Raw genomic sequence first — 16,135 nt, 5'->3', positions numbered from 1 at the left:
TAGACTATGTCTTAATACACAGTACTATAAATAAATAATCTTTGTTCCTCTCTATTGAACCTCTCTGTGAGCCATACATAGATGAGACTCCGAGTTTTTGTGTGAACTTTGGAATCCGTATAGTGAAGTTAGTTTGGTCGGGGACACAGAGGGCATACAAAGAATTGAACAAAAGTCCAACTCCCTAACATTGATTTGCAACAAACTCCCATAATCCATCGCGGGATTTTCCCACCAATCCTTAAGTCCCTTGTAAATCTTTCAGATGTTAAAATACACAAGAAATTCAGCTTTAGTGGGAACACTACTAGTATTTTACCAAAATCAACCTGGCTTTTCACAAACTCAGGTACATATACACTGCTATTAGTTCATGCTTATGTCCCCTGCTCCCATCCCACCTGGAAGGATACGGCGCCTGTCTCAAACAGTTGTGTGTAATGACCACGCGCCCATTATCCATTATTGGAATTCCTTCTTGTTTGATCTGTCTTGTTCAATTCCCTTTGCCTTCTGATACTGAAATTCTTCCTATGCAACAGTATTTTGGAAGTCTTGAACCTCCCTTTGTTTCTCAAAATCAGGACACAGAAATGCTGATTTCTAAAATACAAAGATATCAGAAGTATCCAATAATCTTATTGAAATTTGACAATCAAATGTTACTAATGCACCTTAACCTCTACTCTGGCAGCCTCAGAGAGTTTCACTTTCATCTCTTACTAGGAAAGGCAATCCATTCTCGATGTCCGCTTAGACTCTAATAGTTGTCAGGATGCAATTAGTTATCTCAGATACATCGCCTCGTGAGGTCACGAGGCTTTGATGAACCTTTATTAAGTGTCCAGTTACCTTAAAGCAACCCAGTGCAAGATACAGACTGGAAAATGGGCTGCTTTGCTGCGCTCACACCCTGAGGTGAGGGAGGTCAGAAAGGACCACCTGTGGTGCCTTCAGAAGGCTCCTGAGGAGAAGCTGCCATGTTGGCAGTGGTGGAGCATCCATCCTGCACTTCTTTAACCTTCTGAAACCCCAGGCAACCAGTCGCTTAACCAGCCAGGGGGGCCAAGCCCCAATTCACAGTGGCTATGGGGTGTGGGACCACTCTTTCTATACTAGAGGGTGAGCTGTGTGGCTCTCCAGTTAGAGAAGCTATAAAGGGTCCAAACACTTTCCCATTCTAAGGTCTCTGCGCCTGCTTTCTCTAACTGTGATAGGGTATTCCTTGTCCTTGAAATTCCTTTGCCTCATGCCTGTGGTCTGCCTTGGTTTCTGCCCGAATAAGCCTGGCTACTCTTGTTTATGTTTCTACTTTTCCTTTATTAAAAAAAAATTGTCTTTTGTGTATGGACAACATTACAAATTTATTTGCCTGTAGAGGCTCCAAGGAGATGCGGTATAATCAGGACATTCTGACACAGCCTTCGTGACTTCATGGCCCACTTCTTTAGTTACTTTCAAAACTTTGATTTTTTTTTTTTTTTTTTTTTTTTTTTTTTAAAGAAGGCTCTCGGAATCACTTTTCCTGAGGCAATCTGTCATTTGACAAAGATTAACAACCAGTTACTTAAGCAGGGCCTGGTCATTGGAGCAGATGTGCCAGGGGAGACAAGAGCAGCAGGCATCCAGCAAGTCTTTCCCCTTACATCCTTTTGGTGTCATATGATGAACCCGCGATTTACTCTGATAGGGTCTGTGTCTCATCCAAGGGAAATAGTGCTACTTGAGCCTGGGGGTGTCCTGTCATCTAAGAGGATTGTAAAATTAACACCTTAGCACTAGCACTCTATTTCCCAAACCAGGATTTTTTAAAAAATATAGTTACACTTGGTTTTTAATTTTATGTCATATTAAACTACGTTTAAACTTGTTTTGAGGTATGTGCTTTAGAATGTACTTCAATAGCATATACAGAAGACAATAGAATGAGAGACATAATGGGATTCTCCTTCCTATCTTGTCTCTGTAAATAAATTTCATTTGTACTTAGCATGACTAGAAACACAATTTTGGACACAGTAGAGACATTTAATCATTTATAAGTCAGTGATTGTTAATGTTTAGGTTAACTACCATGTATTAACAATTTTCAGTAAATTAATAAACTTGAGATTGAGGTGACTTTTTCAGGTCTGTAAAGTAAGACCTGCACCTACAATGTTTCATAATTGAAGATCAGATATCCACTAATCAAATACATCCTTTCTGCTGAGTGAGTGCATGTGGCGTGGGTCCTTATTTCAATATGGATTCAAGTTTCTATGACATGACAGTTGGATTTATGAGAAACACTGTTCTGAACTGAAAGGAAATAAGACATTCTTTATTCTGGAACCAAATATAACTGAAAATGTGTTCTGCTAGCATTTCCTGGGGAGAAAAAGACTAATGCTCATTCAGCCCAGATTGTTACCAATGCAGACCGTTTCAGAAAAATCCAACATGGTGAGAAATATGATTTTATGGAGATTCTTACACACTCAGGGGAGATGTTACGACAGGAGCTTGGGTAACACCACAGGGAAAAATAACAGTAAATACCACAGCCCAGATCTCATTCAGGGCACCCAATGGACAATGTTATGACATGTAAAGGTTTCATGGAACATTTATAGTTACAGAAGAAAGAGACTCATTAATCAAGGCAAGTTTCAAACACACTGCTTGAACAAACTGTTGGATGTTACAGCAAAGAGAAGTCTCTACTCTTCTCTGATGACATTCTCAGCATTTGGGCTGTTGGAAGTTAGATGTTCCTGTTGACATTCAAAATAATAATTATTATCAAGTCTTTAATAATTAATAATCCTCCATTATGGATTCATTTGAGTTGGATTAAGATCTGAATGATTAGCAAAGATTTTTAACATACTTCACACACTCAGGGAGTTTTATTCAGAATGAGTCACTTGATGTGTCTTAAGGTTTGAACAAGGAAACTTTTTAAGCCATTTGTAGGATTTCTCTCCAGTATGAACTATCATGTGTCGAGTAAGGCTATAAAGATTAACAAAGGCTTTGCCACACTCTGCACATTTGTAGGGATTGTCTTCAGTGTGAATTGCTTGATGTCGTACAAGGCATGAAGATGAGGAAAAACATTTGCCACACTCTGCACACTGGTAGGATTTCTCTCTAGTGTGAACTCTCTTGTGTCTCCTAAGAGCTGAGTGATAACGAAAGGCTTTGTGACATTCTTCACACTTGTGTGGTTTCTCTCCAGTGTGAACTGTTTGATGTTCCTGAAGGCTTGCAGAACAGGAAAACCTTTTGCCACATTCTACACACTTATAGGGATTGTCTTCAGAATGGAACGTTTGATGTCTCCTAAGGGATGAAGATGAGCAAAAACGTCTGCCACACACTTCACACTTGTAGGGATTGTCTTCAGAGTGAATTGTTTGATGTCGTCTAAGGCATGAAGATGAGGAAAAACATTTGCCACATTCTTCACACTTGTAGGGTTTCTCTCCACTATGAACTGTCTTATGTATCCTAAGAGCTGAGTGATAACGAAAGGCTTTGTGACACTCTTCACACTTGTATGGTTTCTCTCCAGTGTGAATTGTGTGATATTCCTGAAGGTGTGCATTACATTCTTCATACTTGTAGGGATTTTCTCCACAATGAATTCTTTGATGTTGCTTAAGGAATGAAGGATAGCAAAAGGATTTGCCACATTCTTCACACTTGTAGGGTTTTTCATCCGTATGATTTTTCTGGTGTATAAAAAGTGATGAGCGAGTATTAAAGGTCTTATGACATTCTGTACACATATAGGGTTTGTTTCCAGTATGAAGTCTCTGGTGTATAGATAGGGTTTTTTGAGAACTAAGTGCCTTTCCACATTCTTCACACTTGTAGGGTTTCTCCCCAGAATGAATTCTTTGATGTTGCTTCAGCATTGAAAAATAATGAAATGATTTGCCACATTCTTCACACTTGTTGGTTTTCTCATCAGTATGATTTTTCTGGTGTATAAAAAGTGATGCACGAGTATTAAAGGTCTTATGACATTCTTTACACGTGTAGGGTTTGTCTCCAGTATGAAGTCTCTGGTGTATAGAAAGTGTTTTATGAGAACTAAGGGCCTTACCACATTCCTCACACTTGTAAGGTTTCTCCCCTGTATGAATTTTCTGGCGAATAAGAAGTGATTTACAATCAATGACCTTGATGTAATTGTTACAATCACTGGGTGTTCTTCCTGTTGAGCAAAAGTTGAGATATGAACAAAAACTAGGAAATATGGTTCATACTAATAAGGCTTATCTTTAAATTAGAAACATTTTACTAACAGAAATAAGCCATTGAACAATATAGATGAAAAATGGATAAAAAAAAAATCAATGAGATTATAAAGTAGTCAAGCCTAAAAGACAAAGTTAATCGTGATTATGTGAGATTGGACCAACATCAAAATATACAATTATGGGCTGGAGAAATGGCTTAGTGTTTAAGGGCACTGGCTGTTCTCCCCGAGGTCCTGAGTTCAATTCCCAGCAACCACATGGTGGCTCACAACCATCTGTAATGAGATCTGGCGCCCCCTTCAGGCCTGCAGACAGAACACTGCATACATAATAAATAAACCTTTTAATATACATATATATGTATGTATATATATAATTATTATTTTAAGTATAGAGTTTTGTTTTAGAAGACACAAAAGATATATTGCATAACAAGGAGACTGTCCAGAGCAATATTAAATAATATAGCCTAAGGATTCAGGACAGTACTTTATGTTTTATTATTGTTAACTAGAAAATGAATACCTGAAACATATCAAGTCATAACAAAACATTAAGGTTCACTGGTGAATAATAGAAATTTTGCTGAGGATTTTGTCAATGAACACGTAAAAAATTTTCTTTGTTTCTTTGTTTCTTTTTTTTTTTTTTTTTTTTTTTTTTTTTTTTTGAGACAGGGTTTCTCTCTGTAGCCCTGGCTATCCTGGGAATTTCTATGTGGATGAGGCTAGCCTCCAGCTCAGAGATGCACCTACCTCTGCCTCCAAGTGCTGAGACTAATGTAATGGGGTAGCAGGCCTGGTGATAATTTACCTATTTCTAAGATTTATTCATTTACAAGATTAAATAACCACTGAATGGAGAGAGACAATGAACACGGCATAAAAATGGGAGACTCAGCCGGGCAGTGGTGGCACATGGAGGCAGAAGCAGGTAGATCTCTGTGAGTTCAAGGCCAGCCTGGGCTACACAGAGAGTTCCAGGATAGGCTCCAAAGCTACACAGAGAAACCCTGTCTTGAAAAACAAAACAAAACAAAACAAAACACCAAAAAAAAAAAAAAACCCAAAAAAACAAAAAAACAAAAAACAAAAACAACAACAAAAAAACCAAAAAACGAAAGGGAGACTCATGTTTCCCTGTGAAAGGAAAATTCACAAAACCAGAGCTATTAGATATTTTTATCTTCACTGTCTTGATGTGTTTTATCCACCCACCAAATATATAGGGTACATAAAACAAATGATTATAGGCAATGCAGACATCTAAGTAACAATACACCATATCAAATTGCAAGGTAAAAAAACTCCTCCAACCCACAAAATTCTGAAAGCTTATTGATGAGCTATTAAACACATTCTCCTAGTTGCAGACAGTTTTGATCTTTGGAAATATATCCACAAAGGGCATGCATTTTAAATCCTTATTTTGGAGGATGTAATAGGAAAAAAATTTAGAAAATTTTCATCATTCACAAAGAACTCTGATGGGATGACACTCATTAACATGAGTGTAAGTGATACAAAAGAAACTTATGTGTGAACTTACTGTATTCCAATGGCTTCACCCTGAGGGTGAAGAAGAGGCTTGTAGAAAAGTGTACCGACTTTCATGCATTTCTTACATTACAATGTAGACTCAACAAAAAGGAAAAACCTTGGAAATACACAGCTCACCTAAAGAATTATCTCCACATCAACAGTTTTCAATGCACATGTGAAAGCCTGCCTTTCTGTTGGAGATTTAGACCTCAATTCTGCATAAACCCCTCTTCCCTACCCACCTGGGTGCATGGTGCCAGAGGCCTGTATCTTCACATCCCAAGGCCCTTGCCTTTGCTCCAGAAATGTCACCAGGCATGGCTTAGAGACAGCAAGACCTGTTTGTAGGGAGAGAGAACAAGATGGTTGAAGTGTTCTTCTGCTGGGAATTGACGTGTCCCTCCCAGTACACTGTTTATAAGGAAAGATGGTGGAATAATTGACTGCAGACAATCAGTTCCTTAAATGTTTTCTCACAGGACCACTACTGCACATGAAGCAATGTACAATGTCCAGATACTGAGTCTCATTTATAGAAAAAACCCATTAAAACTGAATTGTGAAACACTTCAATTAACAAGTATGCTCCAGCCTCATGCCTTGGAATTGCTAACAGTTCCACTGGAGTGACTACTGAATGAAATATATATACACAACACTAAGAGTTTAAACAGTGGAATGTTTCTTAGCTATGGAGCAACCTCTCTAATTTTTCGGTAAATGAAGGATATGAAAATGGCTGATGAAATGCTCCTCTGAGATACCATACAAAGTGTGGAAGCTACAGTTGATGTCGAAATAAGAATTCACTATGGATGAGATCCTTACCAAGGAACACAAGGTTGCTGTAATTCTCCAACATCACATCCCTGTACAAATTCCACTGAGCAGGCTCCAGGCATTCCCACTCTTCTGGAGAGAAATCAATGGCCACATCCCAGAATGACAGCATTTCCTGCAATAAAAACCAATGAATGATATCACACTTTAGTTTAATTAAAACTATTAATTATAATATAAATACCAAGATTCGTGGGGATAGTTTTCCTGTCAACTTGACACTAGCTAGCATCATTTGAGAAGAGAGAAACGTAGTAGAGAAAATGCCTCTTTAAGACTGTCCTGTAGCCAAGCCTAGGTGGCATTTTCTTAATTAGTGATTGAAATGACAGAGCACAGCCCATTATAGGTGGTGCCCACCCTGGGCAAGCAGTTGTATATGGTATAGGAAAGCATTCTGGGGAAGTCAGTATGCAGTGTTCTTCTGTATCCGCTGCTCCATTTCTTGCCTTAGGTTCCTGCCTTGACTTCCCTCAGTGATGGACTGTGACCTGAAGTTGTAGTCTAAAATAAGCCCTTTCTTCTCCAAGATGTCTTTCATCATGGTCTTGACCACAGCACTAGAAACCCTAACACAGGCATCGTGTGCCTGTGGACACAAATCTAGGTTTTTCACAGGGTGAAAGAGAGCTAAAAATGTTTCTTACATAGGTGAGTACTATTCCCCAGACAAGTCTGAAGTGGTCACATGATCTCACACTGTACCCGTCTTCAAAGAAACACAAGTTAAAAGATCCTAGAAAGCCAGTTGGACACGATCCAATTAAGACAGATAAAATGTAAAATGAATGCATCCAAAAAAGAACATTCATTTAGTGCCACATGCTACTATACACCACACATACGTACATTTCTCACAGAAGAAAGTCATAGTGAGGAAGAATACACTTTTCAACACTTAGTAAGTGAAATCATGAGTGTGAAATGCAATGAAAATACAAATTTTGATGCAGTGGCTCTGGCTGTTGTCCTGGTTTCTGGACGTCTACAGAGTTTATTTAGTAATGAAGCAAAGAGACATGAGATTGAGCAAGCAAAACGTAAACTAATAAAGGAAGAACCACAGGCTAAATATCATTTTAGTATTTGAACTTTTTTTTCCCTTCTTCTTTTTTTGGTTTTTTGAGACAGGGTTTCTCTGCATAGTTTTGGTGCCTGTCTTGGATTTCACTTTGTAGACCAGGCTGCCCTTGAACTTACAGAGATCCACCTGGCTCTGCCTCCCGAGTGCTGGGATTAAAGGTGTGCACCACCACCCGGCTTGAACATATTTTCTAAAAACTGCAAGAAAAGGAGTAACAAGTGAGAATTTAAAATAGAGTAGACATCGCTCGGTCTTTCAGTCACTTTCCTTTTCTACCTTTTCTCTGACAGGCATTACCTGACACGTTAATGATATTCCTAAAGCATGTCTTGCACATATATACCTGTGTATCAGTGTGCTGTAGCTGATGCTATTTCCTTATTTCAAATTTTCAAAATTAATAATTATTTTTCATATCTTATTGAGTAGAGTCACAGAATGACCTATGAGAATAGTCATACATTATTTTACCTTTTTAATTAATGCATTAAGATTATTAGCAATATGTGTATGAATGTCTTATTTTGTAATAATTTCACAGGTAAGGTTTGGATTGTCTTTCTCAGTTATGGTATGGTCAGCTCCTTAAACACTATCTTCCAGGCTTCTGAAAAGTACACTACATAATGTTTACACACATCCAGTATCCGGGGGCAACAGTATTGGGGGCTTCTCCTCCTATCACACTGTTCCAGAGCATCCATTTTTTTCAAGAAGTCCCCAAGCCTTGGTTCACTGATGTCACTGGTCAATGGAAAAAACCATTACATCTCGAACTTCTGTGAGTCACAATTTTTTACATTTAACATGTTGATGAGATCATGTGTTATTTAGCTTTATCTGCCTGAAAATCACCAATATCGCACCAATGGACAAGACTTCATTTTCTTTAAAAAATATTGAATTAAACTGTAAGTACATCATTTCCCCTCTATCTCCTCATTACAACTTCTCTCATGTCCCCTACAGTCAATCTTAAATATATGATGTATTCTTCTCTAGTTATTATTGTTTTACACACACACACACACACACACACACACACACACACACACACACATAGAGCACATAAATATATAAATACATCTACATATACCTATATCAATCTGAATGGCTGATTCTGTTCAGTATGGCCTGTCTGTATGTTTTGAGGACTGATCATTTGTTCCTGGATGAACAGTGAGTGGGCTCGTCCCTAGGGAAGACTAATTCTCCCTCTCTCTCTTAGCAGTTCTTAGGTGCTATACTTCTTTGTTTACCCAGCAGATTGCCCCCTGCAGTGAAACTGGCATTGTTCAGGGCTTGTTCAGGCAGCCATGTTGTTGGGGCATCATGGGTGCAGCTTCCCTTCATATTCTAGAAGGCACAACCTCACAGCAGACTTCCTGGACCTCTGGCTCTCATAATCAATATATACCCTCTGCAGAGATATTCCCAGAGCCTTGTGTGCAGGAATTGTGCTATAGTGAATCTTTTGGGTCAGGACACCACAAGACAATAGTTCTCTGCACTTTGTAAGTTTTAGTCTTCTGTATTGCTCCTTGTGCTGCAGAAAGAAGCGCCTTTGAGGAGCAGTGACAGCTACACTCAGTGTAGGTCTAAGGAGAAGTGCTTGGAGTGCAGTTATGGATCATGATGGTTTAGTGGCATTAGTATGTTCTCCTCTATGATTTAAGACCTAACAAGTCATCAGAGGCAGCTCCAAGCATTCTGTAGGTCTCCTGTCCCCTCTAAGTCCCTTTGACAGCTGCTGCTAATGCAAAGGTGTGAGAGGCGCTGTGGCACCTTTAGAGATATCATGCCACACTGGTCATTGTTGTGGTTCACGGGCATAACATCTAAGCAGGACTATTTGTTGCTTCTCTCCCTTGGAGCTTGCAAAGCACCTTCCAGCACTGAGCAAACTCACCCTTAGGCAGGAGACCTTCAGGTCAGATCCAGCTCCAATCCCCTGAGTCTTGTGTCAGCATTGGGAGGAGGGAGTAGCTATTGTCACAAGACCTGTGGTACAGCAGAAATATATACTCTGTAAAGAGTGACTACATGGAACCCTGTCCTTAAATAAAGGGCAGAGTTAATTAGCAACTAGGACAACACATCTCGAGGTCACCAGCTAACTGAAGAAAACTGGTGACTAGAACACCCAGTAATTTCTCAAGAGAGAAGCAATTGAACTGTGTTGAAAACTTTGTTGCTAGTGGAGTATGTTTCTACCTTTACAAGGAAGGGGAAAAAACTTCTGATATGACTCTTCTTATTTATATGATCACCAAGAGGAGGGGAAAATGGTCACTGTGGAGAATGGAAAGAGCCCTGAGCACAGTGAAGATGGAAACACACTTCTGTGAGAGAAATGTTGCAGGTCCCCAATGGAGAACTAACTGCCAGGATCACCCCCTGTGCTGCCCAGCACTGTCTACCACCATTCCATGAGGAAGCGTCTGCTGTCTTGAGGTCAATCTCCTATGAGATGCTGTCAGTGGAGGGCAGTGCACCTGTAAACAGGAGAGCATTTAGTAGGAATTTTATCCAGTACAACTAATGGCAACCATTTTAAGGGAATGTGAGCCTGGCAAAATTTACTTTCTATGGAGAAGAAATGCAAATAATATCATTCATTAGAAATTGCTAACCTTCTCACTATTATTTTGAGGCAAAAATCTGTAGTCCACTTGAATAGAGACTGCTCCTAGAGGCAAGCCTAGAACAACAGAATGGACAGAGTAGATACATTAAGAACTCCTGCATCTCCTGTCAGTATTCCTCAGAGACACCTTTTCAGCGAACCAGACAAAACTGACGATTGGTGGAAAGTCCAAGCCAGATGCAAAGGGAGGACTGGATTCCTGATCAGGTTCCTAACAGTAGTGACCTTCCATTCAAAGCAGCCTATCTACCCATTACTGGACATAGTGCTTAAAATACAAACTACATACATGTGGCATGAAAGAGTCATTAATTGATGATTTAATCCACCATGTCTTGCAACATATGACTCAGAAAATGGGATAAACCATGAAAAAATATGGGAGGCTAAATGTAGTATCTGCTTTGGAAACATGAATTACATATTATAACTTTAATTTGAAAATACTATCACAAGTTTTGCCTTTTATATTAGATGTCTAGATGTATTTGTGGATTGTAATAGTACATATATGGGCCGGGTGGTGGCGGCAGCGGCGGCGCACGCCTTTAATCCCAGCACTCGGGAGGCAGAGGCAGGAGGATCTCTGTGAGTTCGAGGCCAGTCTGGGCTACCAAGTGAGTTCCAGGAAAGGCACAAAGCTACACAGAGAAACCCTGTCTTGAAAAACCAAAAAAAAAAAAAAAAAAAAAAAAAAAAAAAAAAATAGTACATATATGATGGTTTCTGAGTCTTCTTAAAGCACCAGGAAGCCGAGTGTATGCAAAAAAGATTTGGGGCATGCACCTTCATAGATGTAACTTAATTTTCTATAGATAATGCAAATACAACAATGGAATGCAGATTGTCAAAGAGATGATGCTGACCATGTGACCATACACACCATTCAATTCAAAATATGCTGTTGCATTTCATAATGACTATGGAGGACACTATGAAACACACGAATATAATTGAAAATGACAACGTAATTAATGAAAATCTGTGCTGCTCAAGTTTATCCCTTGCATGTTTGACCCCTGTTCAAATCTTTTGCAATGTCTCCCCATGGCCTTAGACATACTCATATACATCGATGGACAGAAACTGAACATCCTCACCCAGCATATCTTCCCATCAGAGTTTTCCAGATATGATATGTATAACACAGCAGGGTTCATGCATGAGTTGTAGACACAAGGAACTCCCTCCCTCACACTGACATTAGAATACAATGAAAGAAGCCTGGGAGGAAAGAGACAGGACTGCTCAACAGGGGACCTGGACTGGATCTGTGAAGAGCAGGAACCAACATGAGCACTTTGCTTTACTGGTTGGACATGGCAGTGCCCATGTGAAGGACAGGGAGGAAGTGGTTTTGTTCTGGCTCACTGTAAGAAGCATCTGCACACAGTGGAACCTCTGGAGTAAGGACAGGGGAAGGCATCCCTGCTGCAGCTGCAGAAAAAGACCCAGGAATGTAACCACAGCAGCCACATCAGTCAAGAACTGCAGAATGGAAATGAAGAAATAATGGAGTCTCAGATTAGATATGAAAAGATCAAACTGGAAGAAATCAGTGAAACCAGAAGAAATCAGCATCAGGTCACGACAGTAACTAATACAGATTGATAACCAAAAAGAATGAACAATCACTACAAAAAGGAATATTTAAGCAAGGCCCTGAGAATTCTTCCTCAAGGAGTAAATGCAAATAAGTATGTAATCACTAAAATTTAATATTTTAACAAAAATATCTCAGTGACAAAAGTTTAAATTACACGTGGAATGTGTCAACAGAAGTTAACCACAAGCAGTTTTTAAGTCAGCAATGTGCTGATTGCATGGATTTGTCATGGCAGTCACTGTAAGAAACAGGAAATGAACCACAGAAAGTATTTCTCATGACCATGAAGTATGTTTAAATGTTTTATGACACAGACTCTGGCCTTGAATTTTTGGTGAAGCATGGGAGGATCAGAATGTCCTGCCTCCCCTTCACAAATGCAGAGATGACAGAGATGTGCAATACAGTAGACTGAAGTTTCTTTTCTATCACAGGTCGGTTTACTTTAAATCACATGAATACACACACACAGTCGGTGAGTTCTTCCTCACCCTGCTGACCTGACACAAAAGCTTGGCACTGGAACCCAAGGCCATGTGAGTTTTTCATCTGTTCCTAGACACCCTGCTTACGGACTAGATCAACAAGCCCAAGGCCAGGTAAAGACATGTTGACGCAACCACTGTGGTCCACCCTACATAAGGGAAGACCTTTCAAAGTTTAAGAAAACCCAGTCCTCAAGGTGAGGCTTGGCCTCACTTTCTACAGTTCCCTATCTTCCTGCAGAAGATGCCTCTCTCTCTGAACGGGCTATATGTGTGTTCTCCCACCCTAGTCAAAGCTTTTCTATAGCAGCTGATTCTAGTAAATCTGTGCTGTGTTCCAGAATTTCCCACCTGTGACCTTTTTTCGACTTGGATTTTTCCTTTCTTAATTCTTTAACTGACACATAGGATGAACACGATCAAGACCTCAAGACCGTTACACTAGGCCGGCTAGAGTTCAGGAAGGACCAGACCTCGTTTGCTCTACAGATTCTGAGAAATCTGACAGCGTCCATGTGAGAACCGCTCAGCTAGAGAAGCATGCTTCCCCACCAAAGCTGCTCACTGAGCTCCCAGCTCCACCTCAGGAGCAGGCAGTCAGCTGACCATCATTAGTTTGCAATCCTGGACTTTGCACTATCATCTACTCCGCGCTATCAGGACAGCTCTCCTGTCCCAGAAGCCTGAGGTGGACTCGAGCTTCATGTGGCATCCTAAGGAAACCATAACTCAGGGTGCAATCCCTATCACCCTCACCTCAGACCTGACCTGCAACCTCACGTGACCCCGTCAGTTCAGCACAGCACCTCCAAGGAAGCTTCTTCCTCCCTCCCACCCAGCCTAGGTCCGCTCCCTCCAAGACGGAGCCCCGCACCCCGCACAGTGCCTCAGGCTGCGCTGCCCCCTGGACCAACCTCCATGTCAGAGACGCAACAGGAATGTAGAGCAGGGGAGGACTTTTGCCAAACTTTGAGGGAGACTCACGTGTGTAGATCAAAAGCCAGACTGGAATTTCCTGCATGGCTCCCCGTGATGTCACTGTGCCATAGACTACATTTCCCAGAAGTCTGTGCGAAAGAATTCCCGGAACCCAGGTATGGAGTTTTCTAGAGTTCCTGGATTTGTCTGGCTGCCTGCAGTAGAGTATAGGAAGAAGAAGCAGAGTCAGCAGGACAGCCATATGGAGTGAGGCTGGTGTTCACTTCCAGATCCACAACACTAGATTATTAATGTGAATCGAGCCTTTGACAAATATTTGCCTTGTAAGTTTTCTGGTCCATATATTGTGATTTTTTAATATTACTACAGCGTTTAAAAATCACATTGACTCAGTTTTACTTTAAAATAACCAAGCAATACACTAATGTAGGAATGAGAAGTATCTTTTAAAGATGATTTTGAAACCAGCCATCCTATATCTGACTGTGCTCCTACCTGCTGGGCGGTTACTTGACAAATGGACCTGGGATGAAAGGCTGGACTGGGAAATTTAAAGAGACCCTGTATCTATGTAAAAAGGGAAAGTCGAAACAAAGACAAGTTCAAGCAGTTAGGTATAATGTCGGCTTTGTCTTCACAATAATTCCTACGAATAAATGAAGAAATAATCCTTCTTCCTCTATACTGACACTCTGTGTGAGCCATTCATGGATCTGACTCCATGGCCTGGAAAACAGTTTTTTGTTGTTGTTGTTGTTGTTGTTGTTAATATTGGAATCCCTACAGTGTAGAAGGTGGTGCAGGACAGAGACAGTATAATTACTGAACAAAGTGAAATGTCCACCTCTCTGACACTTACTTGCAAAGATCTCCCATAATCCATCTCAGGAGTTTTCCACCTGTACTTCTTTCCCTTGAAAACTTTCAACTAGTAATCTCTGTGAGCCATTTAGTTTTTGTGAGAGCTCTACTAGAATTTTACCAGTGTCTCCATGGTTTTTCACAAACTCAGGTCCATATTCACCACCTGTGTGCTAGAAGCTCATGCTTACTTCCCGAGTGAAGGGTCACTGGTCCTGGGTCATTCACTCAGGACTGAAGCACAGATAGCTCAAACTATCTAAACAGTCCAGTTTCCTATACGTCTACCATGAGTAAATGGTGTGGTTCCAATTCCACTTAGCGATCACCTCCATGTTCCATGCAGTTGTGACCCGACAGGGACAGTTAGGAAGGATAGTGAACATCTGACTTTGATGTTCACTATCAACATCTGATATGGTAAAGTGGTTCTTTTTAATAGTACTACAAAGGCCAGATTGATTCCCTCTGTACCCATGAGTGTATTTTTTCCATTGATATTTTAATATTCTTGATACCCTTTTAACAGACTCCCATGGCATCACTCATAATGTTGCACCTTCCTGTCGACACATCTAGTACAGTGTAGACAGTGCTGTCATGTTCTGCTATCTTGGGACGGTGTCCAGCCCCATCTCACAGTTTCCTTCTACTTTGGGTGCTGACCCCAGAGAAACTTTCCTAGAAGTACAGATTGGAGCATCAGCCCCTGCAGTGGTCTCTCACCTTGCAAATGAAATTGCACTTTCACCAGATAGAGACTTCCATGGATGTGCTCTCAGCTCAGATGTGTTGTTAGTACAAAGTGGCAGGATTGCCCATATTGGAATTGATCTCACTGACATTTACAGCTGATTTCACATGATCTATAACTTTAAAGTCACTGTGGTTTAGAATGAGAATGGCATCTATAGGTTCATACAGTTGAATGTTTGGGCCCCAGTTGGTAGGAACTGTTTGATAAAGATTAGAGGGTGTGGCATTATCACAAGTATGTGTTACTGAAGGTGGACTTTGAGGTAAAAGAATCCTATGTATTACCTGTCTCCACATGGGGATCAAGATATAAGCTCTCTGCTACTGTTTGAGGATTATGTCTGCCTAAATGATGCTATGTTCTCTAATAAAAGACTTTTACTCAATGAAATCATGAGCAACAAATTATTGCGTTGTCTCACAGCAATCAAAAAGACCCTCTATTCTGTGAATATCCAAAGAAGAGAAGGAACGTCTACTCACCTCAGATCAGGCTCTAATGACAGACACAGTGATTCCACGAAAGTTCCTATCTTCATGAATCAGTGAGTTTAATACTGCGATTGCAGACAGGATCATGGATAAGGAATTAGAATAAGAACACACAACTACTCAATGCAGTACTAAAAATCTAAGTGGACTCTGGGTAAGAATTCAGGAGAGTTGCCTGCCTTCAGCTCAGTGTATGACTTGCAGGGAGTTCCACTGATGAGGAAGTCTCCTCTCCTACAGTCTACTGTTTATATAGCTATGAGCAGTGAGGGTTCTGTGAGTCTTGGAAATATCCAGGAATTCCCCATACCTATCACATGCTTACTTCCTGAGTTTAATGAGACCCCCTCCAGGATGGGATATTTCCCTTGAGTGGAAATTGCTGTTGGTCATATCACAAATTAATGAGTGAGGGAGCAATAAATGCTTCTGTTCAGCACTGTTTGCTGTCAAGGAGCCATCCCCAAATTATGAAGGCACACATGTAAACAGAGGATCTTCTGGCCTCAATAATCTACAGTAGAAATTTGTCTCCTGGGTAATTCAAGATCCCATGAAGTGAACAATCCATGCATTCTGGATAACTGAGTTTGAAAATCATCTACATTGGGGTGACCTCATCACATATAGG

The 16,135-nt window shown here is 40.5% G+C and overlaps 1 protein-coding gene across 1 annotated transcript; it reads right to left on the bottom strand.

Annotated features, from left to right (window-relative positions):
- Positions 1-2,294: 2,294 nt before the first annotated feature.
- LOC143268733 (uncharacterized) lies at positions 2,295-13,501 on the bottom strand. Its single transcript, XM_076552264.1, is given in 5 exon segments — positions 2,295-2,939; positions 2,941-4,207; positions 6,037-6,132; positions 6,623-6,749; positions 13,371-13,501. Coding segments are annotated over 5 exon segments (1,530 nt in total). The 5' UTR covers positions 13,377-13,501; the 3' UTR covers positions 2,295-2,905.
- Between the last annotated feature and the right edge of the window lie 2,634 nt (positions 13,502-16,135).

Source organism: Peromyscus maniculatus, chromosome 15 (genome assembly GCF_049852395.1).
Source record: "Peromyscus maniculatus bairdii isolate BWxNUB_F1_BW_parent chromosome 15, HU_Pman_BW_mat_3.1, whole genome shotgun sequence".
Lineage (NCBI taxonomy): Eukaryota > Metazoa > Chordata > Mammalia > Rodentia > Cricetidae > Peromyscus > Peromyscus maniculatus.
The sequence above is the reverse complement of the archived record's forward strand: the minus strand, read 5'-3'. Positions and strand labels throughout refer to the sequence as shown.